The 26,234-nt window shown below is 29.6% G+C and overlaps 1 protein-coding gene across 1 annotated transcript in view; it reads right to left on the bottom strand.

Moving 5' to 3' along the window:
* The window catches only part of LOC148300608 (uncharacterized), a 166,411-nt gene that overhangs the window by 61,443 nt on the left and 78,734 nt on the right, over positions 1-26,234 (bottom strand). Inside the window, exon 3 of the mRNA XM_088274544.1 lies at positions 2,314-2,476. Within this exon, the coding sequence (XP_088130670.1) occupies positions 2,314-2,476 (163 nt within the window). The remainder of the gene's footprint in view (positions 1-2,313; positions 2,477-26,234) is intronic.

Genomic DNA, 26,234 nt, shown 5'->3' with positions numbered 1-26,234 from the left:
ACAAAAGAAGATGGAAGTCTGACGATCTCAGAGCTTAAGACCTGGCATTTGGATGGCTTAAGTGATCACTTCATATTGTTCACCTTGACAACGTTCATATTCTTCCCATTATTAAACATTCACAGCATTTCGAGTGTGTCTAAATACTTTGCAATAATCTGGATTATCTCCAATTAGGATATATTTTTCATATTAAAAAAAAAAATCTTAACATAGACGAAGAAGAATATGGAAGTCTGGGCATTTACGGGGCTTACGACCGTTATAGGCTGGTTTAAGTGATCACTTTACATATGTGTAACATTCACTAATTTCACCCATGATTGACAAGCACATTATTCAAATTCTTGAAACTTCTAAATATATTGATCGATTTCGAAGCATAGTGTTTGAATTCACTAAAGTCACCTATGGTGACATGAAAAAAGCTTTCTATTTGAAACACTTTAATTTGCATGTAATTCCGAATCCTGGATGATATTCACATACAAAAGAAGCGCTAGAAAATGTCCTTTTTAATTTTCTATGTAATTTTTTTATTTTGATTTGACCAGTTAATTTATTTATAAGATTTTGAGTGTGTCTAAATACTTGTTCGCAAATCATCTTATATTCAATTAATTATAGATTATTCAGAATTAAATCATTTCAAGTAAATACGATATGTAGTAAAATATTATTATATAGTAATAATATTTTAATATTTAATGATAATGAAAATGTATAATTCAATTTTCAGTTTTTGATCTTATATTATCATTGAATAAAAAAAGCAATTTTGAAGAATTACTTGTGATTCATGAGAGAAGAAAAATATTTAAATTCCTTCTCTGAATAATTTTTCATTTTTCAATTGTCAGAAATTCACTGCCTCACGCCCTCATTGCGGGGTTATTCTACATTCATGTGATCAAAAATATGTCAGTCTTCCTCTTCAAAAGGACATTTGAATTCAATTTTTACATTCTTTGAGATGCGATTTTGTAAAATGGCACAGCTAAAGCAATTTGAACCGAGTCAAAATGTAACAGCTTGTCGTGCTTAGCAAATACAGCCGCCATTTTCCAATAAGCATGGCAATGCGGGCCGTTCCTCGGAACGAGGACGCTGATGTGTACTGACATTTAATTTCGACTCTGTCGGTACGTGTCAAAACATCCCGTCTCCGCAAACCCAACGTATTGAAATGGAAATAACATTAAAGTTATATTGAATAACAAGTCACTAATCCCATCTCTAATACAATTTTCCAGGCTTTGACAGACTTTTGATTGGCAAATGAATGAAATGGGAATCAATGTCTGTCAAAAAACTTTAGATTTGTTTGCACCTATGACGTTTTGATGTATTTATGAATATTGACACGTTGAATTCAGTGCTTTTTACTCGAATTTTATTGGATTTGGTATCTGAGGGTCAATCATAATTTTTACCTCATCGAAAAGAAATAGTGTCGAAAAACATAAAAGTATTTCTATTACAAAAAATATGCATTTCGAAACAGGTTGGTATTTTTAGAACTTACTAATATCCAAGGTTATATTAAATAAATATAAGAGTGAAAAAATCACTTTTATTTACTTGACCTCCCCTAGGAATCGAACCCGGGACCTCCAGTTAGGTAGCCGAACGTGCTGACCTTGGACTGGTTCCGGATGCGGAAGGCTAATCACCTTTCAAGATAACACTGCGTTTATATGATGCAGTGCCCTATGCACCATTGGGGTGTTGATAAGGGTTTCAATGAAATTAATATCCAGGTGATTCTTAAATCTAGCTACGGCATATCATGTTTCTACGTAGGCTCCAACTTTATAGTTTTACAGGCTATTTCTATTGTGAGTGGGTTTACCCTTGATTGTTAAAGTTACCATAATTTTATAAAATTATTGAGTGAAATTTTCAATGCAACTGCTAAACGGTTGGTAATATTACTAGCGTTTTGGCATTATTTTTAGACATCTTAACAAGGATGAAGAAGAATATGGAAGCCTGGGCATTTACAGGGCGTACTATCGTCAAAGGCTAGTTTCAGTGATCATTTTACACACGTGTAATGTTACACGCATTAAAAGTGATCACTCAAACCAACCTATGACCGTCGAAATACCTGTAAATGCCCGGACTTCCATATTCTTCTTCATATATGCTGAGATTTTCAAAATAACATTTAATTTTTTTAACGTTACCAAAGTCATGAATTGATGTTTAATATAAAATTAAAGCGGAATTTTCCAACATCATACTAACTAAAATAAGTATTTTAATTATTTCAGACTTAAGATTATCATACGGAAAAACAAAAAAACTTACCGATTTTCATAATCTGAAGAATCACTTGAACCATCTTGTATTGAGCATGTTACATGATGTACCGGGTTTGATGTTTTGATATATAACCCTACATTTTGTGTAGAATTATCATCTTTGTCCTTTAAGGAGTTTCCTCCGGAGATTAAGATTATCAGATGTATTCCTGAAACAAAGAAAAAAAATTTTTTAATGCATTTTGATTTTGTTCTCTCGTGTATTATTTTAAACAGTGGCCAATATAGGAAAGCCTTTATAAAAAGACTTCGAGGATTTTATCATCATTCAAATATTTTAACGTATCCTAAAGCTTCAATTAAAAAAATTTACATCTCACCAATAGATGTCTCTAGTAAAGTTCTAGTGATTCAAGAACAAGGTTTCTAAATTGGTTCATATATATAGAACTTCCAAGAATTTGAGTAGTGTGGTTGTCAATAATGGGTAGAATTGGTGAATGTTACACGTGTGTAAAGTGATCACTTAAACCAGCCTATGACGGTCGTCAGCCCCATAAATGCCCAGACTTCCATATTCTTCTTCATCTTTGATGAGATGTCAAAAAATAATTTGAAAATAACTCCTGTAATTGGAGATAATCCAGATTTTGTGAACAAGTATTTGGACACACTCAAAATGTTGTAAAAAAATTATTGTTAAAATTGTTAAAATTCTAAAGACAGTCTTTTTAATCTAAAAAAAAACATTAATTTTTTTTTTATAGAACTAAATTTTATTACCAACAAACATAACTTACAAGTATAATTCCTTTTCCAAGCACAAGAGCTCAGTCTCTTTATTGAAGGGAACTGTGTTTTTAATTTTAAGATTGTAAGTAGAAATGTTAAGAAAATGATTTAAAATTATAGATAAAATTTTTTAACCATATTGAATAATAACAAAAAAAATAAAAATTAAAGTAAAGTGTGTGTTTCGATGCATTCCGCATCATTTACAAACACCGTATGTGAAGAAATATCTAAAATCTAGAATTGTGTGCTTAAGAAATATGAAGAGGAGATAAAAAATACCTTAAATAAAATATAAAATAATGCTGTGAAAGAAACATTGATTGTATATGATGCATTTATTGTTTTTTTTATCTACGTACAATAGCTTTGTTTTTGTATGTACACTGATAGTAAGATTTAAAGATATTATTATAATGTAAGGTTAGTAAAATAAAGCAAAAAATTAAATAGTTATTGAAATACAAACAGTATGCCAGTTAGAAGTTATTACAAATAATAACAATATTTTTGCAAGCATGAAGCAACGATAATCTAGATTACATTTAAGAAAATCAAACACCGAATATTACAGTTAATATAACAGAATATTAAGTTATTTTGTGATAAATCTAATGTTATAATATAGTTTTAGAATGTTTGAGTTAGCTCATTGTATAAAATAAACCTTAATATGATATTGACAGTTTAAAGTTAGTGTATTAGCTTCATGTTTGTATTATAAATAGTTAGTTATTTCAACTAACTATTTATACAGGGCTGCGCAAAATTGATCACCCTATCGGAAGATGTTATAATTTTTGCAAATGGCAATGTATGTCAATCATATTTAATATTTGCAAACAAAATAGCTGCAGTATAAAAATAAATTTAAGGTGGTGCAAAAAAAATCATCCGATTTAGATTTAAATCAACTTTTTTACTAATTCAAAACAAAGTTTTTGAGTAATGGAAATCTGTTTGTGAACCATTGATTTTTTTCTTTTGAAAAAGATGACATCGTCAAATGGCTACCGCCAGTGTTGACAATGTTGTGCTCGTTTTATAAATCCGTTTGTATACTGCAGCTAGTCTAGTTTAAAAATATCAAATATGATTAACGTACAACTCCATTTGCAAAAATTATAACATCTTCCGAAATAGTGATTCATTATGTGCCACCCTGTAATATAATCAAATATTTCATATAAACTAATTCGCAGTTATTTTAAGACCATTATCTGTGTGCTTCACCGTTAGAAACCTAGTAAGTATGTTTTCCTTAGTACGTTTTCAACGTGGTTCTATTCAATATCATACACTTTTATACTTAAGGGTTCGTCACCGACCTTTGCTTATGCTGAATTGCAAACTAGCTTATCACATCTTTATCGATTTTTTTTTTCATTCAGTAAAACGTTTAAAATAAAATTCGACAAAATCCTCCACTTCACATATCAATAGAGTTGAAGACCATATGCAGTGTAATGTGCATGGATAAAAAATATCATGCTTAATCTACAGTATTGTAATTTTTATGATTAATGTTTTTAATCTGTAATTCTTTCATAATTTTATTTCATTTGTGATATAAAAAACAAAGAATTTGGGTTTTATTTTGGTAACTTATAGAATCATAGAAAGTCGTAATCGCCCTGTTAAAAAATAGCATTTTACATAATAGAATGCATCGAAACACGTGTTAAAATAGATTTTAAGAAAAGGTGTTATTTACCAAGTAAAACTCAAATTAAAAACATTAGCGGCCTCTAAAAAATGGAATACCTGAAAATTAAAAAAAAAATCAATTGCATATTATTGAAACATAGGTTGAACGATTACTTAGTACACATCGCTCACTCTTTTCAACAAAAAACTTGATTTTTCAAGAGATCGTTTTTAAAGTTTAAAAATATAATGAAATGTATGAAAAATAAATACAAGCCTCTTATTGAACTTTTTACTGTGCAACAGACCTTTTTATGTAAAACCCGAATGTTTTTTCTCCATCTGAAAAATATTGAGTTTATTTCAAAAATAAAAACAATACCTTTTCTTAAAAATGCAAGAAACAACACTTTCTGCCCTGTAGCGGGTAAATATTAAGCTAAAAATATGCCGCTTTTGCTAGGATAAAGTACATTTTTTGAACATTTCGAAAACATGCACAACTGAAAATTGACCTTTTTTTTATATATGACGTTGTTGAAAGGAGTGAGTGACATATTAAAAATAAGAGTAAAAAAGCCATGACTATTATGGCCGTAGATAAGAGTAAGAACGAGGTCGCTATTTATCTTTTGAATTTTTTTTTTTAATATGTAGAGTTTTTTAGAATATTTGTGTATCAAATGTTTATTCTTTCTAGCAAAGTGAGACGTAAAATCAGTTTTATAAATGTGAGCGATCACACGATTGAATGGGGAAATGAAAGTAAATTAAGTTCACAAAGGTTTCAAAGGAGACAACCACAAATCTTCTCGGATTACACATAAAGGTTTCAATAAGGACAAATAATCGGTTTGCCTGTAAATCCGCCGGCTAAAAGGTGAGGAAGCTTCGTACCTCCAGATTTCTTGATCATAAGCTGAAGTCTAGGTGTATACTACCCTGGTATAATTCAGGGATGGCGAAACCTATGGCACGCGAGACGATTTTCCATGGCACGCGAATCAACAGAAAAAAATGATAATATAATAAAAAAATCATAAATAAATTCAAAACATATTTAAATAGCCATGGGTGTTTTATTCGTTCATCAATAGTTTCGCAAACGACGGAAACGAAATATATGACATCATTCATGCATAATTAGATCGCATTTTTTAATTCTTCCCGCACAGTGTTGGTCCCCTGAGGTGATTTTTTGTTAAAAAACTACAAAAAATCGTCTTTTTTATTAAGTCTAGTTTTTGCAATTCATAAGTACATTATTATTTCTTTCAATGTATTAATACTTTGCTTATACGAAAAATCGGAAGTTACACAGACATTTGAAGTATTTTTATTTCCATGGCATGTGGAATGCCACATAACAAAAATATCAAAATATCCAAAAACATCGAAATCTTTTAGTATACAACCATGATACACGATTTACACACAACAAAGGTTTGATAGTCCCAAGAATAAACAATAAATATGGAGTTGGACACTGCAATATATTGTTCTGAACATTTTTAATTTGTTGCCGACGGATGTTAGAGGTCAAAATAAAATATGGAACAAGGGCAAAATAAAGGAATGGGTACAACATTTTGAGTGTGTCCAAATACTTGTTCACAAAATCTGGATTATCTCCAATTACAGGAGTTATTTTCATATTATTTTTTGACATCTCATCAAAGATGAAGAAGAATATGGAATAATAAAAATGAAAATGGTATTTTCTGGCGTTTCTCATGTGTGTGAATATAATCCAGGATTCGGATCTCACATACTAATATAAGAGTTTCTGCTTAGTAAAAAAGCTTCTTTACATCTCACCAATAGATGTCTCTAGTGAAGTTCTAGTGATTCAAGAACAAGGTTTCTAAATTGGTTCATATATATAGAACTTCCAAGAATTTGAGTAGTGTGGTTGTCAATAATGGGTAGAATTGGTGAATGTTACACGTGTGTAAAGTAATCACTTTAACCAGCCTATGACGGTCGTCAGCCCCGTAAATGCCCAGACTTCCATATTCTTCTTCATCTTTGATGAGATGTCAAAAAATAATAAGGAATGGGTAAATAATCAAAAGTCAATTTTATGAAAATTGTAAAATGTATACTTTTATTCTTAATTTTTTGTGTGTAAAATGGTTAAAAACAATACAAATGTATTAAAAAAGAACTCCACCGACAAGAAACACAAGGTAGCAAAGTGGGTCTTTGCAAAATATTTTGTAACAATGTGTTTCAAATAAATGTACACAATTTATGTTAAAAAAAAAATAAAAAAATATTATTACATTACAATTTTTTTTTGGCACTCAGGCTCAAAAAGGTTTGCCATCCTAGGTAGAGTACATAGTACCCACCAGCCGACATCTTGAAGGTTTCATATTGCGGCTATAAATCAATGTTAAGAAGTGGAGCCGCAGCCGAGATACATTATAAGCCATTTATTATCTGGATGGAGAATATTATAAACATTATAAATCGGACAGGACCAAATTACCGGGAATTTTTCATGGATGTCCCGGGAACATTTTGTCGGATAAAATTTTTCAAAAAAGAGAACACATCAATATTGCTTACGTAAAATGTGGTTTCCTTGTATTTCATTTTTATCGCATGAGTTTTATAAAGCTATTTATTTCTAGATATCCTGCGGATTTTCCGAGGACGCGACATCCAATAAATATTATTTTTTACACGTATACTTTGGAATTAATTTTGTTTTCGTAATAATATCAACCTATTTTTATTGTGTTTTTAGGAATTTGTAACTTATAATAATAAACTAAAGAAGTAGAAATTCTGAAGTTTTCTTAAAGAAAAGTTGATTATAATGACAAGATTAAAATCTTTCTCAATATTATTAATATTTACTGCATTTACTTTGTGGTAAGTCATTTAAACTTTTTTTTTACAAAAATTATAAAAATATTAGTATATAACCACTCACCGACGGTGAGTTGTTATATACTAATTTTATTAAATTTTTGTAAAAAAAAAGTTGAAATCTTTTATTATTTTACTTTTTAATATTTATAAGTTTTATTTTACAGTACGTATGATAATGAAACACTTTTATTATCATTAATTGTTAATGTTTACCATGATCATAAAGCACTCCTTATCATTCAATCTTAACCTTGTAGTATGATGATACAACAGTTAAATATAGTTTATTGTTAACTTGCCTGATATTAAAACACACATCAACATATTTTTTTTTAGTATGATAATTTGACACTCCTTATCATTCAAACATAACATTGTAGTAGGATAATATAACAATTCTTATCATTTATTATTAACGTTGTTTGTGATAATACAACGCACCTTAATTTTTTGATAATAACTTCCTGGTATGGTAATATGGTGATATATATATATATATATATATATATATATATATATATATATATATATATATATATATATATATATATATATATATATATATATATATATATATATATATATATATATATATATATATGTATATATATATATATATATATATATATATATATATATATTTATATATATATATATATATATATATATATATATATATACATATATATATATATATATATATATATATATATATATATATATATATATATATATATATATATATATATATATATATATATATATATATATATATATATATATATAAATATATATATATATATAACTATACATATATATATGTATATATATATATATATATATATATATATATATATATATATATATATATATATAACTATACATATATATATGTATATATATATATATATATATATATATATATATATATATATATATATATATATATATATATATATATATATATATATATATATATATATATATATATATATATATATATATATATATATATATATATATATATATATATATATATTTATATATATATATATATATATATATTTATATTTATATTTATATATACAAATCTAAATTCAAATCAATTATAATACTTACTTTTAGTTCTTACTGAAAAGATTTTTTAACAATTCTTGAAATTGTAAAAAAAATGATAAAAGTACTGTCGTTTTTTTTGCGACTGTAAAATATGAATTCCCAAGAAATGTAATTTAACGTAAATCTGCTCAGCAGGAAATTAGCGGATAAAATGTTTGAAAGGAAAGACTTCCGGAACGATCTCGAATATAGCGCGCCGACGTCTTTTAAAAGAAACTCGTTAATTAATAGCCGAGATAGGAACCGGATATGGGAAATCATTTGTCTTCCGTTTCCGAAGCAAGAGTGCCTAGAGGGAATTACCCCTTGACCGTCCAAAAATGCCTTCTCACTATTCCGTCCTAATAAATGATCGGGCATTTAGAGGCCGTTAAGATAGACAGTCAGATTTACTGTCCAACTTGCGGTCGTTTTTACACACCGAGTTTAGGCAGTCCACTTATAATCCACAAGACCAATGACGTGCTGGCATTATTCTTCTATTGGTGAGATGTGAAGAAGCTTTTTATTTAACAGAAACTCTTATATTAGTATGTGAGGTCCGAATTCTGGATTATAATCACACACAAAGAATGAAAATAACTCCTGTAATTGGAGATAATCCAGATTTTGTGAACAAGTATTTGGACACACTCAAAATGTTGTAAAGAAATTATCTGGTCAAATAATAAGCTTAAATGATAAAAATGAAAATGGTATTTTCTAGCGTTTCTCATGTGTGTGATTATTATCCAGGATTCGGTCCTCACATACTAATATAAGAGTTTCTGCTTGATAAAAAGCTTCTTTACATCTCACCAATAGACGTCTCTAGTGAAGTTCTAGTGATTCAAGAACAAGGTTTCTAAATTGGTTCATTTTTATGGCATTATTCTTTCTCTGACTTTCATTTATTCCATTAATTGACATGCACCTGGTGAATAATTAAGTTTTTTTTATCTTTATTTTGATGAAATTATGCCAGAATTATTCATACATTAATTTCTACATTTTTTGACATCTCAACACGGATGAAAAAGTCTAGGTATTTAGTCTGCTACCTTTCGTATGCTGACGATGCTGTGCTTCTTTCCGATAGTAGAGATGATCTGCAGGAGCTGGTATAATATAATTTAAATGTATAATGTGAAAAAGTTTTTTTAATAAGAGTGCATTTATTATTTACCTTGCTTACGTATTTTTTTTTATAATTATTTTTTATTTTTATTTTAAAGGAACAACCCGCAAAGCGTCTATTTTAGATGCTTGTCTGCAGGTAAGACAGTAAGGATTGGGAAGGTAAATTTGAAAAATTCATCACAAACACCCAGACCAATTGAAAATAAATCTTTCCCGATGAACCCGCGACGCCAGTTTATAACTACGCCACCTGTATAAGGTTTGTAATGTGAACAAGTTGATGAATGTTGCAAAAACCAAAGAAATAATATGATAAAAAATCCAAACAAGAGTAGGTAGTAAAAATAAAAACCAGGTAAATGTTTTACATAATATTATATATTTATAACTTATTAAAAAATGAAATATTTAAATAAATAAATATAGAGATTTTGTCCTTAATACCCAAACATCCTAACTTTCGCACTTAAGCGACGGAAAATATGGAATTATATTTTTGATTCTAATTTTCCATTATTATAAAAGATTTATCAATAATTAAATTATATCTGAAAACGAATGCTTTATTTATATTCACACGATTCTATTGAGTCGAGTTATAAAAAAGAGCCCATTGATACGCCTTGCCCACGACCTTTCTTTCATCCCTTGATTCATAAGTCCACCCCGGCCGTTTAATGGTAATGGTTGATATGTACGCTTTGTACGAAAATGGCCCTCAATTTGTACGGGAACGAGATTGGAGGGAAATATGAGAGTTCATCCTGAATAGAAACGCCAACTCAAAGCCACGTATCTCACGATCTTTCAAACATAATTATTATTATGATCATAACGGGCGAATGGGCATTCATTTCTGTTGTTGGGCCGATGCATTGTGTGATTTTTTCAGATTTTATTTCGCTAGGAATCTCACTAGTAATATCGCACAATACGAGTCTGGGAAATTGGTCGATTTTCTGAAAAAAAAAAATTCATCTATTGTTCAAACGATTCTCTTCAGTATGAGTATCATTAAAAAAATGTAGATAAATTTACAACATTTTGAGTGTGTCCAAATATTTTTTCACAAAATCTGGATTATCTCCAATACAGGAGTTATTTTCATATTATTTTTTGAAATCTTACCAATAGATGTCTCTAGTGAAGTTCTAGTGATTCAAGAACAATGTTTCAAAATTGGTTCATATAAGTATATAGAACTTCCAAGAATTTGGGTACTGTGGTTGTCAATAATGGGTAGAATTGGTGAATGTTACACGTGCTTAAAGTGATCACTTAAACCAGCCTATGACGGTCGTCAGCCCCGACTTCCTTATTCTTCTTCATCTTTGATGTCAAAATACAAAAATAATTTGATAAATATTCAATTTTGTTTTACATATTTTACTATGAGGAGATGAATAAATGTGGAAGAGGTGAAGATTGTATTGCAATTCAGATTGATGTGGCGTTCTATTTTCTCTGCCTACCTCTTCGGCGAAGTGGTGTTTTGATTGTGTAGTTAGTTGGTTTCTATCTTACATCGTAGAATTCCTTACCGTATTTTTTAAACCCTCATCCGCACCCAATGGTGCATAGCGCACTGCATCGTAGCAACGCAGTGTTATCTTGATCGTTAAGGCAAGGTGATCAGCCCTGCGCTTCTTGTACCAGTCCAGTGTGATATTAAATAAATATGTGGGCGAAAATCACCCATATCTATTTTGACCTCCCTGAGAATCGAACCCGAGACCTCCAGAACGGTAGCCGAGCGTGCTGATCATTACACTACAGAGGGGTTACCGTATATTTGAATTCATAATCTATATCTATAAAAATACGAATTTTCGTGTGCAGTGACCGCAAAATCTCCAATGACAGATAAAAACAATGAAAAAAAGGTTTTTTTACCCCAATGACAGCGCCATGTGTTGAAGGTAACAGAAATACACGCAATACAAAAATTTTCTCATGGCAGATAGCATGCATCTTAACAGCTGCTTAAATATAGTAAAACCTTTATTTGAAATGCTAAAATATAGTATCTCTTGTGTAATTAAACATTTTAGAGATTTGTGGTTTCTATTTCCTTTCTTTTACATTTATCTGATCTGATCCACAGCACTGTGTCGTTGGATATATGTAGTCATTAATTTAAATAATAAGAAAATCTATTGTTCTACTGAATTAATTAATTTTTCGGACAGCTTCTGTATGGGAGTATGAAATTAAACTAAAATGCTAAGATGGTTTAGTTTTTAGACGAAATTCCTGAACAAATTTTATACACATCTCAAAAAGTTAATGATAAGTTACTTATCTTGTCAATTTTAAGGGATTTCATAATAACGTGTAACGGAATTATTAAACTTTATCCACTTTAAGTTTCATTATGGAATTATATTGTTGTCAAAACATAATATAATTAGAACAAAGCCACACAGAACAATGCGTTATGAAGTTTGTAGAAGAAGAAAACCGGCTTCATGCCTTTGTCTTTGATGAAAGTTGTTAAATATAGCCTTATAATGAAGCATGTATATTAAAATACAGCTATATAATGGAACATGAAGAGTAAACGATGATGTTGAAGGTGAAAAAGTGCCAACTCATCGTTTATTTTCGCTCAGAGACTGAATGAAGAAAAAAATATGGGAACTACTCCACTTGAGAAAACCTTAGCGCTTCCCAGGAGTAGAATAAACTCTAAACAAAGTTCCTATATTTATCCTTCTTCTCAATCGATAAACGATGAATATGGGGACTTTAATGATGTTCTACTCGTCATTGTCAGTGCTGAGATCATCTACATTATAACTCGACATTTATTTTTTTTTAAACTTTTTATCAAGAATTCTTATTTTATTTACCCTTGCATTATTTTGCTAAATCACCATTCGAACATCTACCGCATTCGTCTACAAGAGATACATACCTTTTAGAAATGTACAATATTTTGTGTAAAACATGGGATAGTTTTTTTTATGGTTATCACAATTTTACCAAGGGAAACGGGTAGTTACACATAATAACCATTGAAATTATATAAAAAAATAAATTTAAATTATATATTAAAGCTTGAAAAAGAATCATAGCCTTGCATTCATTCCTTATATCAATCACCTTTCGAACATCTTTCATACATCATTTTGCCGCACATTAGTCTAAGTAATCGCATTTCATCTGCATCAGTCTACTTTCATCCTTTTTTGCTTAGTCCATGTTTATCCTGTCCTGTCGATGAAAACGAAAACAATTTTTTTAAACTAGTGTGTAATGAAATAAAATTCAATAAAGGTGGAAGTCCTTACCAAAAAGTTACATTTCCATTATTAATGATTTTAAGTATACAGGATTTCTGGCTTGTAAAATTGTTACATTTTGGTGTGATTTAATGATTTCATATTGGTTTGATTGGAACTGAAAAAAAAATCCGCCTCCGTAGTGTAAAGGTCAGCACGCTTGGCTACCGTTCTGGAGGTCCCGGGTTCGATTCCCAAGGGGGGTAAAATAAATATATATATATTTTTTCAATGTAATATTTATTCAAAATTACTATGGACTGGTACCTGAAGCGGAGGGCTGATCACCTTTCCTTCATGTATAAACGATCAAGATAACACTGCGTTTATATGACACAGTGCCCTATGCACCATTGGGGTGCGGATAAGGGTTCTATAGTGAAACTTCTCAACATCTGTAAATGACCGGGTGTGGCAGAAGGTAGCAAATACTGAGGACACTAATTAACATTGAGAACAGGAAGTGCCCAGAGGATCTTCTTCCTGTCGGCGTAACGAATCAAATTAAATAGCGGTACTCGGATCACGTAACGGCGAGACGGGAATATTATCTAACGTCGTTACCTTCGTTACGGACTGCCCCGAGAGCACGATGGTCCGTTATAGCGGCCGCTGGAAATATGAATCATAGCGAGATATAATGAAAAATTATAATTAGTGCGGTCCGTAAATTACGCCGTCTTAATAAACTGAGATAAGTAAGCAATAAGTTGAAAAGTAAGCGAGTGTTTAAAACTGTTATGTTTTAACCTTGAGTTATTTATTTACTTATTATTACTTGATGATACCACTATTTTTAATTATCTTTTAATATATTATTAGATTAAAACCAATATTTTTAGCTTTTTCACTTTATTTAATAAAGTGGAAAAGCTAAAAATATTGACCAATTAAACAAAGTAGCGTTTTTAATAACTTCTATGCAAACCTCGGTTCTCAAAATTCATTCCTTTTTATATTAATATTCCTATCTCTGATGCAAATACCATATTTTTTTGCGAATGAAAATAGCATTTTTACTATATGAAACTTATTCATATTTCACAAAGTCTGAATAAGTCTTCGCGACTGTTTTATATTCTATGATAGTTGCATTGTGGTTTAGAAAATTACTAATATTAATAATAGAATCGTACCTTCTTCTATTGGAAATGCTTTTTTATTCCTTTTTTGTAAACTGTATTCTCTGTCATTTGAACATAAGCGGGTTCATTGCTCTGACTGAATATTTGTATATGTATTTATATGTACAATATGTAAATTGGTATATGTACCCTATGAATTTTCTTCTTCTTTTCTTTATATTTTCTTTTTTAAATTAATTGGCAGATAGGAGAAAAAACTGTAAATATGAATAAAAGTCGTAGGAATAATGGTCAAATACCTAGAATACTATAAATTTATGATAGAAATAGAAGGCATAGGACGTATGATCAAGTACGTTAACGTGGGGGAGGGGGAGATCACATAAAGAAAGAAATTATATGATAAACAGTCAGGTTTCTAAGGATACGTAAATTTAACCAAAAATTAAACATCGTGTTATACTGATGGTCTATTCAAACAATGCTTACGATTCTCTCAGAAATTCTATCAACGCCAGTTTTTTGTTATATCCGAACTCTGGTTATTATTTTTGGTATCTCCATTTCATTAAAACTTTTGCTATGTTGTTTTTATGGAAAAGCATTTGACATCGTTTAAACACGATATTGAAGTTTTCAAGATTTTTATGGAAAGTAATACTGTTTCCTTAAAGTAATTTACATTTTGATTCTCAAAAGATTGAATTAAAAAAAAAATAATACAATTAAATATCATTAATTCTAACGGTTGACATGTCAACATTGTATGTCAAAGATAGCAGAAAATGGAAGTTTGAGGCCCAGACTCAACAAATAAGCACTTTGCTAGCTTAAGCGATAACTTTATACAATTGGCAAAATTGTGAAAGTTATACAAGTGTATAAAATGATCACTCAAACAATCAAAATGCTAAGTTATAGAGCCTGGATTTTTCAGACTTCATTATTTTTTATATAACAAAACTATGGACGTTTCATTTAAATTTGAGACCAATAGAAAATATATTCTGGTCTCTATCCTATATGTGGCAATCGGTCTTACATATCGCGCACTCCTTTCAAGAACGTCATAAATCAAAAATCGTAAATTTTCAGTTGTGCATGTTTTCGGAATGCCCAGAAAATGTACTTTACCCCAGCAAAAGAGACATATTTTTAACATAATATTTACCCGCTATGGGGCAAAAAATGTTGCTTTTGCATTTTGAAAAAAAGGTATTGTTTAATTATTTTTTTAAATAAACTGAATATTTTTCAAATGGAGAAAAAAACCTTCAAGTTTTACCTAAAAAGATCTGTTACACAGTAAAAAGTTTAAAAAGTGGCCTGATATTTATTTTAATACATTGTGTTTTATTTTTAAACTTTAAAAACGTTCTCCTGAAAAATCAAGTTTTTTTTATTTATGACGTTCTTGAAAGGAGTGAGCGATATGTCTTGTATATTTTTATTAATTATTCCTCGTGAGCGAAAAAAATTTTTTTTTTACCTGCAAAGAATGTGGACCTAAAACTGATTTTTTGCGTCAATTTGTAAATACTAACGAATCTTTTGTTTGCTATTATTTAAATTTAATAAGTAATAAACAACGCCTTGCGATGTTTTTCCAATTTTAAGGAACCGTAGATAAGAGCCTCAAGATGAGAAAATAAGTAAGATTCAACGTTATTTACGAGTATTACGGTAACGTTATAAAGAATATGAAAAGCAATTTATTATCCTCTCTCGGAAATTTTATTAAACCTGTAAATATGTAAAATCTTATAGTTAAGAATGCAAGCCTCGTACAACGTAATAAACACCGCTAAACTGCGCGAATGATAAATTAAAAACCAACCAGATAATACAATATGTATTTTATAAAATTCTTTCATTTTAACATAACCTAACCTAACCTTTACATGATACAACATTTATTTTACTTTTTCTCTTACGATATCTTACATTCTATCCTCACCTAACCTAACACAAAATGTAGATAAAACAGCAAGCCTTTTGTTGGGTTCTATTATCCTAACCTAACATTACTTTTATATAATAAAATATGTATTTTGAGTTCCATCCTAACCTCGCCTCACCCAATATGAAATGTACTTGACCATGACAATGCAAGTATGGTATATGAAAAAATGACCATGCCAAACATTACTTGATCTTCCTTTGTTCTATTTCCAACTGCATTCCTATCACATATTTTTTTACGGTTTTTTCCTCACTCATTCGCTCCACACGTCCAAACCATATCAATACAAGTTTTTGAAATTTAACAATAAAGCTTATCTCAGCCTTAAATTCCTTCATGATTTCAGAATTCGAACATTATTTTGCCGCACATTCGTCTAAGTTACCGAATTTTAAAGATGAAGGAAAAAATGGATGTCTGGGCACAGTGTTTACTAACCGTCAAAAGGCTGGTAAAGTGATCACTTTACACAAGTGTAACATTCACCATTTTACCCATGATGTTATCCATGATTGTGGTCCAGTGGTTAGTATCGCGGACTCATGAGTCATAGTTCTTCGGTTCGACCCCCACTCTACCACAATAAGATTCTTCTTTCTTATAATGAGCCGCTTAGGCTAACAGAAATAGTATGAAATTAAATAATTTTTGTAAAGAAGACACAATTTTTTTTTTTTAACTAAAAAAAATTTTTTTTAATAATAAATATACATATCGCTCACTCCTTTCAACAAGTTTATATATAAAAAATCGTCAGATTTTCAGTTTCGCTTATTTTCGGAATGCATAGAAAATGTACTATATCTCAGCAAAAGCGGCATATTTTTAACTTGATATTTACCCGCTACATGGCAGAAAGTGTTGTTTTTGCATTCTAAAGAAAAGGTATTGTTTAAATATATTTTTGTAAATATACTTAATATGGAGAAAAAACATTTAGAAACACTTAAAAGATCTGTTGCACAGTAAAAAGTTCATTAAGTGGCTTCATATTTATTTTTAATACATTTTATTATATTTTTAAACTTTAAAAACGATCTTCAAAAAAACAAGTTTTTTGATCTTAAGTATGACGTTGTTGAAAGGAGTGAGCGATGTATGTTTTTCTTGATCGTATGTTTTTCAAGATTCAAAATTTTCATGCTAGCATCAAACTTAGGCTCATCTCGGCCCGGTGTAGTTGGAATATATTTCCAATAATCGCCATCTCCCAAAATCTAATTACAGTGGAATTCGAGTGTGTTGAGTTTGATGAAAAACTAATTAAAAGGCATGGGAATTTCGAGTCGAGTTCGTCAGCGTTTAAATATTCAGGGAACAAATTTAACACTAGAGATAAATCACACTTCTCTTCAAATTTATTTTATACTCAATATTTGTCCCGGGACAAAATAATAAATATCGCATGCGGCACTTGTATTCCGGGAAATAAAAAACCAGTTTAATGAAAATGATACACTTAAAATGTATGACAAAGCATTTTGATCAAAATGGGTTTTACATGGAAATATTACAAAACAAAATTACTTCAAGTTTTGCACAATATTTTAACTTCGTTTGAATACTTCATAAATCTGGGTTTCTCCACCAAGGAGTTTTCTTTGACATTTTGACTTCTCAACATAGATGAAGAAAAATATGCAAGTCTGGGTATTTACAGTGATTATGATCTGTCATAGACTTGTTAAGTAATAACTTTACACAGGTGTAACATCCACCGTTCAATTTCTAAGTGGAGAAACCCAGATTAGGAAGCACAAGATATTGTGAATACAATATCTGGTCAAATTATAATATAAGCTGTTTCAAAGTAAAACTATTGTTTTTAGGTGTCTCCCAGTATGTAAAAAAATCCGGTGTTTGGATCTTGCATATATCTAAATATAAGGATCTCTGCTAAACAATAATATTTTTTGTTCAACCACAGATGTCTGCATTGAACTCTTATTAATAGATTTAATCTTAATTATAGATTTATGATATATATATATATATATGAGTTAAAAAAATTGTAAATAGTAGTGAGTTTGTCAATCATGGTAGAATGGTAAATTTTACACGTGTAATGTGATCACTTAACCAGCCTATGACAGGGAAGTTAGGTATAACTTATTATTCTACCTCGTTCAAGTGTTTTCTCATAAGACTGGGAAGTAAGTGATCGGAAATGCAATGACTTTTGCAATCAGTGTTTAAAAAAATCACTAAATCACTATCGAATGCCTCCATAAATCTCGCTCGTGAATTAATTGCAGATAAAATGTAATTGAAAAAAGAGTCTCAAATCGTTTATTGCTATGTCTCGAACAAAAGAGCGCGAGGCTGGAAATAAAATGGGCCACCCTCGAATAGTTCAACACTTAATCTCAGTTAAAAACGCTTCTCAAACTGTGAAGATACATACGGTTTTTTTCAATTAAAAATAGTTTTTCACCCTTTAATTATAATTTTAGGGGCAGAATATACAGTAGCTTCAGAAATCAAAGAAATAATTTAATCACAACATTTTGAGTGTGACCAAAACTTATAATTTATATTTGAACCACTAACTTTGTGATTTTCCATTTTATGATTCAAATTGGTTGCAAATCTGGGTTTTCTCCACATACGAGTTATTTTTATTTTAAGTAAAAAAAAAACAGATTTGTACACATATCGCTCACTCCTTTCAAGAACGTTATAGATCAAAAATCGTAAATTTTCAGTTGTGCATGTTTTCGGAATGCCCAGAAAATGGACTATATCCCAGCAAAAGTGGCATATTTTTAACTCAATATGTATCCGCTACGGGGCAGATAGTGTTGTTTTTGCATTTCGAAGAACAGGTATTGTTTAATTATTTTAAAAAAAAAACTAAATATTTTTCAAATAAAAAAAGTTTTACGTAAAAATATATGTTGCACAACAAAGAGATCAATAAGTGGCTTAATATTTTTAATACATTGTTTTATATTTTTAAACTTTAAAAAAGTTCTCCTGAAAATTCAAGTTTTTTGATTTATGATGTTCTTGAAAGGAGTGAGCGATATGTTTGGACACACTCAAAATGTTGTGATTAAAAATAGCTGGTCAAACTTTAACATAAGCTTCGTTAAAAATTGAAAATCATGTCTTCAGGTATTTCTGAGTACGTAAAAATTTCGGTTATGTAAGTATGTAAGAGGTTCAGATCTTGCATGCAAAAAAGAGGGTCTCTGCCAAATAGAAGCTTTCCCCATCCAACATAGATGGCTGATGTGAACTCATTTATTGTGTCATGAGATTAATCATTTATCTAGGAGATCCAAAAAATTGAGTAGTGTGGTTGTCAATCGTGGGTAGAATGGTGAATGTTTATGTGTATAAAGTGATCAATTAACCAGTCTATGACAGGTATTTATAAAGACTTCCATATTCTCGTCCATCTATGTAGTAGAAATGATTAGTAGAAATGTGTATTGATCTATGGAGTATGTCACTTGAAGCCAGTCAATAAAAGATCGAAAGCCCATTTTTACTCACTAATTCTTTCAACCTTTCAACAAACCATTTAATCTTTTTTGTCTGTATTGATATATATAAATATATATGTGTATATATATATATATATATATATATATATATATATATATATATATATATATATATATATATATATACATACATATATATACATATATATATATATATATATATATATATATATATATATATATATATATATATATATATATATATATATATATATATATATATATATATATATATATATATATATATATATATATATATATATATATATATATATATATATATATATATATATATATATATATATATATATATATATATATATATATATATATATATATATATATATATATATATATATATATATATATATATATATATTTATATATATATATATATAGGTATATATATATATATATATATATATACATATATATTTATATATATATATATATATATATATATATATATATATATATACTATTTTTTTCTTTGCTCTTGGGAAATCATCACAGTTTTTATGTAGATCCTTCGAAAACTCTAGAATGATATATTATTTATACATTTCAGTACCTTATTCATCGTTCGCGTTGTAATATTTTTGTTCAAGATTTGTGTATTTTTAATTTTCTCAATATCTCTTCATAAAGATAAAACTTCATATATTCAATATTTTCAATCGCAATATATTGAATTTTTTAAATACTATTCGATAAAAAATATTCCCTACATATTGGGATACTTCGCATTGGATAGTTCAGACATTACATTCTCGCCTGATCTACAATTTTCCTCTTTTCTTTTCACATCCTTAAGCTTTCATTCTTTAATGAAACTTTCCGCTTCCTTTATATTACTTAGTCAGCTTAAACCGCCACCCACTTTCTTGCTCTTCACCCCTTTTTAAGACCTTAATGTGATATAATTAAATTTAAAAGGAGCGAAATGCACAAAAAAATATCGGCAAGGAAAATTCGACATTCACCGGTTACAGCATCGTAAAGTCATGAAATTTATTCCCACTTTTAGCCATAAATGGAAGTGTAATAATATTGATAGAAGATCTTTAATCTCAAGTAATATGATTCTTTTCTTTCAGATACCTCATTTGGTATTCCCGTTCTTCGAATCATAGAACAATATCACTTTACGACTCGAATGATATCCATTCTCTGACTTGAATTACTTATTACTTTTAACGGATAACATAACATGTTATAGTAGGTAACGTAATAAGGCAAAATACGATATTTTGTTATAACGTCTTGTGACTTAGCTTTGGGCAATTATGTTATCTAGTAATAATTTTATCATACTCGGTGGGTAGCAACGGACAATGCTTACTTCTTTGTCTTCTAAGATGATAGCAGAATAAATTATTATAACACTCTCTTTATCATTCATCGTTCACTTTGTGTAATACCACTTTAATAAACACTAATTTCATTCAATAATTTAATTTGTATTATCATTATTCATATTAATCAAGAATTCATTTCCATTTTAAACGGATTCCTAGTAAAATGTCGGGAATTTGAAATGTATTTAGACAAAAGTGCTTCTTTTGGGATCAATTTCCCACTCAGTGATGCATAAGGTGCCATATAGAATCGATGTGGTGTTGACTTTACCGATATGTATATGAAAGTAAGTTAAAAGGATACAATTGACGTAAGTAAAGGAGCTGAGGCTGGCCTGAGTCTTATTATGTAAAAAAGCATACGGAGAAAAAATATTAGGTATTATGTATTGAGAACAGATTAGGGGAAAACCAAACTAGTATTCGTGCAAGTGGGGATGAAAAGGCATTGGAAAATTGAGCTTTTTGGAGAAAAGTACCAAAAATAAAAGTCTTAGTTTTACAACATTTTGAGTGTGTCCAAATACTTGTTCACAAAATCTGGATTATCTCCAATTACAGGAGCTCCTGTAATTGGAGATAATCCAGATTTTGTGAACAAGTATTTGGACACACTAAAAATGTTGTAAATAAATTATCTGGTCAAATTATAAGCTTTATAATAAAAATGAAAATGGTATTTTCTGGCGTTTCTCATGTGTGTGATTATAATCCAGGATTCGGATCTCACATACTAATATAAGAGTTTCTGCTTAATAAAAAAGCTTCTTTACATCTCACCAATAGATGTCTCTAGTGAAGTTCTAGTGATTCAAGAACAAAGTTTCTAAATTGGTTCATATATATAGAACTTCCAAGAATTTGAGTAGTGTGGTTGTCAATAATGGGTGGAATTGGTGAATGTTACACGTGTGTAAAGTGATCACTTAAACCAGCCTATGACGGTCGTAAGCCCCGTAAATGCCCAGACTTCCATATTCTTCTTCATCTTTGATGATGTCAAAAAAAAAAAAAAAAGTCTTAGTTTTATTTTAAGAATAATATAATGAGAATATTCATACGTATTTTTTAATTTGTTTGCGTGCTTTTGGTAGATACCCTTACATACGTGATTTATAACTGTACGTAGATAATAAGCTCCGTAACAAAGAAGTTGACTTCTGTTTTAAATCTCCGTGGATCCCTTTGTGTTTGAGTCTCGTGTCGTGTGCAGTTTTCCATGTTGCTTACATTTTGGCTGTTTAACGTCAGAATAAAAAGCTGGATGATCCGCGTGATTCATAAAACCATTGTTTAATATTTCCATTGAATAGAAGATGACAACGCAGTGGAGGGATCACATAAAATTACTTGTTTTAAATGAGAAAAATAAAATAGAAAAAATATCATTATGAATATTTTTATGTATTATTTGGAGAAATAAAAAGACTTTGTTTTTGATCCACTAACATTTTTATTAACCAACTAGTTTCGGCAACAACCTGTTGCCCTCTACAGGGTTTAATTTACGACTAAAAAATGTGAAGGTGAAAAATGTAAAAATGGTCACTAAAAATGTGAGTGGATCAAAAAAAAAAGACTTTTTATTTCTCCAAATAATATATTAATTTGATCCACAAAGCTAATGCTTTCAATACTCAAAACATAATATTATTATAAAGTCCAAGTGTTAGTTTTGTCCGCCTCCGTAGGTTAGCACGCTTAGCTACCTTACTGGTGGTCCCGGGTTTGATTCCAAGGGGGGGGGGTCGGCGAAATATAAGTGATTTTTTTCACGCTTGATCAATATTACCCTTGACTGGTACCTGAACTGGAGGGCTGATCACCATTCCATCGTGTGTTACTGATCAAGATAACACTGCGTTAATATGATGCAGTACCCTATACACCTTTAAGAGCGGATAAGGTTATGAAGAGAGATGAAGAAACCCAAGTGGTATGCTCGATTCAGCACAAATAGCACAATGGGATGAGATTTTATGATATTGAGTGGCAAGCTTCCGAGAGAAGCTGATGATGAGTTACGACCTTATCATATGACTGCTTGTGGAACACAGATAGGAGCTGGACATGTGACAGCACTATCTTTTTAAGCTGATATTTTTGTAAGCTGATCTTTTTACATCAGCTCTTCAATATATTCACCATGTAATCTACAAAAGTTTTGATATTTTTGTAATTTATTTTTATTTATTTTTTACAATACTGTATAGTTGTAGAAGTGTATATTGTAAAATACAACAAATCTATTTTTTGTTCGAGTATGTTCAAATCTTTGGTTTATCCACTTAGGAGTTATTTAAATTGACATCTAAAGATTTAGTTTTGTGAACCAAAATTTGGATACGATCGGATTTGGAATTTAATTTCTTTCTATTCCAATAATATTTCCTTTACTTTTCCAACAGATAGCAAGCAATATTATTGAAACTAGAAAATATTGAAAACATCAATATTTTTCGTGATGAGTCGTGTTTACATTCATAAATTAAAAAGTAATATTTTACTAGTGTTTTATTTTAATATTTAAACGTTTTTATCATTTTTCATATTCTAACAAAAATGTTTGTAAGAATATTCATATTTTAACATCGGTAGAAAATAAGCTAGCCTTTGTAGGGTTTCCACAATAATTACAAACTCATAAATATCTCAGAATCCTAATTAGGGCGCAAAGCCACCAACCCTAGAGATTTTCTGCTACATTCAACACTTCTTTGGGAACGTTAATCCGCAAACCACCGGATGAATACAATACTGTATTCATTGCCTTAACAAACAAAACAAAGGAATCAACTTTGCAGTTCAAGAAAATTGTACTTTGGGCACAGTAATGAATGGGAATTGAAAACCGACACTTGTTTCTGACGTTGAAAGTTCAAAAACAATAATATTTTGAATATCGAAAACATTAACTTTGTGGATCGTAGTGATATATTATTATTTGGAATAAAATAACTTTGTTTTTTTTTTATCCACTCACATGTGAGTGGATAAAAAACAAGGACTTTTTATTTCGCAAAATAATATTTAAAAAAAAAAAACAAATAAATTTGCAATATAACTTAACTTACAAACTAGTCTTGAATGTTTATCGCAGATACTTTGTGGCACATTTTATAAACTTTGTGAAATAAAATTAATCTTTGCTTTAAACACTTTTTATTGGTATTTTTTTTTCAACCGGTTTCAACAAGAACCTTGCCAATAAAATGTGGTTAAAATAAAGTTATTTTGTTTTAAGTTTATAAAATGTGCCACAAAGTCTAAAAATTTATAGTCAATTATTTGTAAGGGTAGACTTCCACACATTGCTCTGTTTTTGCAGATTTCCTCGCCTTTTCCACATTCATTCATTCCCTAAAACATACTTGCCGATTATTCCATCTTCTTATTTTCCCACACTCAAATACTTAAAATACTTAATCATATCAAGTTTCCGAGGTCTATCCTTACTTATTTTTTCCACATATCCTAATCATCTCAATACGCCTTTATTAATTTTGTCGATAGTACTTATTGCAGCCTTGCATTTTTCGTTATTTTATTTGAACATCTGTAATATACATAGTTGATTATCACATTCCTCCGATTGACCGCATGTTGTCTGCATTTAGTCCACTTTTATCCTTATTTTTCAACTTAATGCTTCTCTTCTAAACATTTGTGTTAGTACCAAGACTCCATTGTGAACTTTTAGTTATGTTTTTTTGACATCGTATATATGATCCAATTTCGAAACATTGTGCTTGAATTACTAGAATTTCACTAGAGACATCTATTGGTGAGATGAAAATGCCCAGACTTGCATATTCTTCTTCATCTATCTTGAGATGTCAAAAAAATAACATGAAAAATAACTCCTATAATTGGAGATAATCCTGATTTTTGAAAAAGTATATGTGGACATATTCAAAATGTTATGCATAAAATTATAATTCTTTAACTAATTGTTTCACCAACAAGTCAAGTAGTATTATTTTTTGACATCTCATAAAACATGAAGAAGAATATGGAAGTCTGGGCATTTACGGGGCTGACGACCGTCATAGGCTGGTTTAAGTGATCACCTTACACACGTGTAACATTCACCAATTCTACCCATTATTGACAACCACACTACTCAAATTCTAGGAAGTTTTATATATATATGAACCAATTTTGAAATATTGTTCTTGAATCACTAGAACTTCACAACAGACATCTATAGGTGAGATTAAAAGAAGCTATTTATTAAGCAAAAACTCTTTTATTAGTATGTGAGGTCCGAATCCTGGATTATAACCACATACATAATTTGAAAAATAACTCCTATAGTTGGAGATAATCCAGATTTGTGAACAAGTATTTGCACACACTCAAAATTTTGTAAATCAAGTAGTGTTTAAGAAAATTTTAATTGTCTGAAATGGAAATGGAATGAAATAATTTAACATTCATAAAGAAACACAATCTTGGATTAATCTTGTACGCACCTGGAATTCTAATTAAAATTGTGAATTTATGTTTGCGCAATTAATTTATTTTTATCTTAATTTAGCTAAGATCAAGCATTTATCTTAATTATATATACGCAGGTACTCTCTTTCTACAAGTGTGTATTTCACGAAAGATTCAAATTTAATTTTAATACAAACCATTGCCTCTAAATATTTTTAGGTTTCAGTTATAATTATCGCATTAAAAATGATATCTGAATCTCCTGAACACCTTTCAATTTATGTAAAAGCACAACAAATTGACTTTAATTGAGATTAAAAATATTTGAAATATGTCAATGTTGTCTCAAAACATGTTAAGTATATTTTGTTCATTCTTAATAAACTCACAGGTATTGCTGTTTAACACATAAATTCTATATGTACCCAGTGGTGCATAGGGCACCACTTTGGATCAGTAGGGTTTTACTTGATCGCTATGTACACACAGGCTAGATACCTAGGTATTTAGTCCGATGATCCTCGAATATATATGTGAAATATATTTTATACAATATAAACGTCATATTGAAAAAGCTTATGGTGAAGGAAAATTACTGTTTTATGGGAAAGAAAATGGAAGAGGAATACGAAATTTCCAGGGAACTCTTTTTTGTATGCCCGTTCTTGTGCTAGCATGTGTAATTTTGGTACTGTTTATTTGTTTGACTAGAGGGATCGTTTCATATGAACATATGATTGATTATTATAGATAAAGTTTATCATA

Source organism: Brachycentrus maculatus, unplaced genomic scaffold (assembly GCF_059751285.1).
Source record: "Brachycentrus maculatus isolate JH-2025_06_01 unplaced genomic scaffold, ASM5975128v1 h1tg000687l, whole genome shotgun sequence".
NCBI classification, from domain to species: domain Eukaryota; kingdom Metazoa; phylum Arthropoda; class Insecta; order Trichoptera; family Brachycentridae; genus Brachycentrus; species Brachycentrus maculatus.
This window is presented reverse-complemented; position numbering and strand designations above follow the sequence as displayed.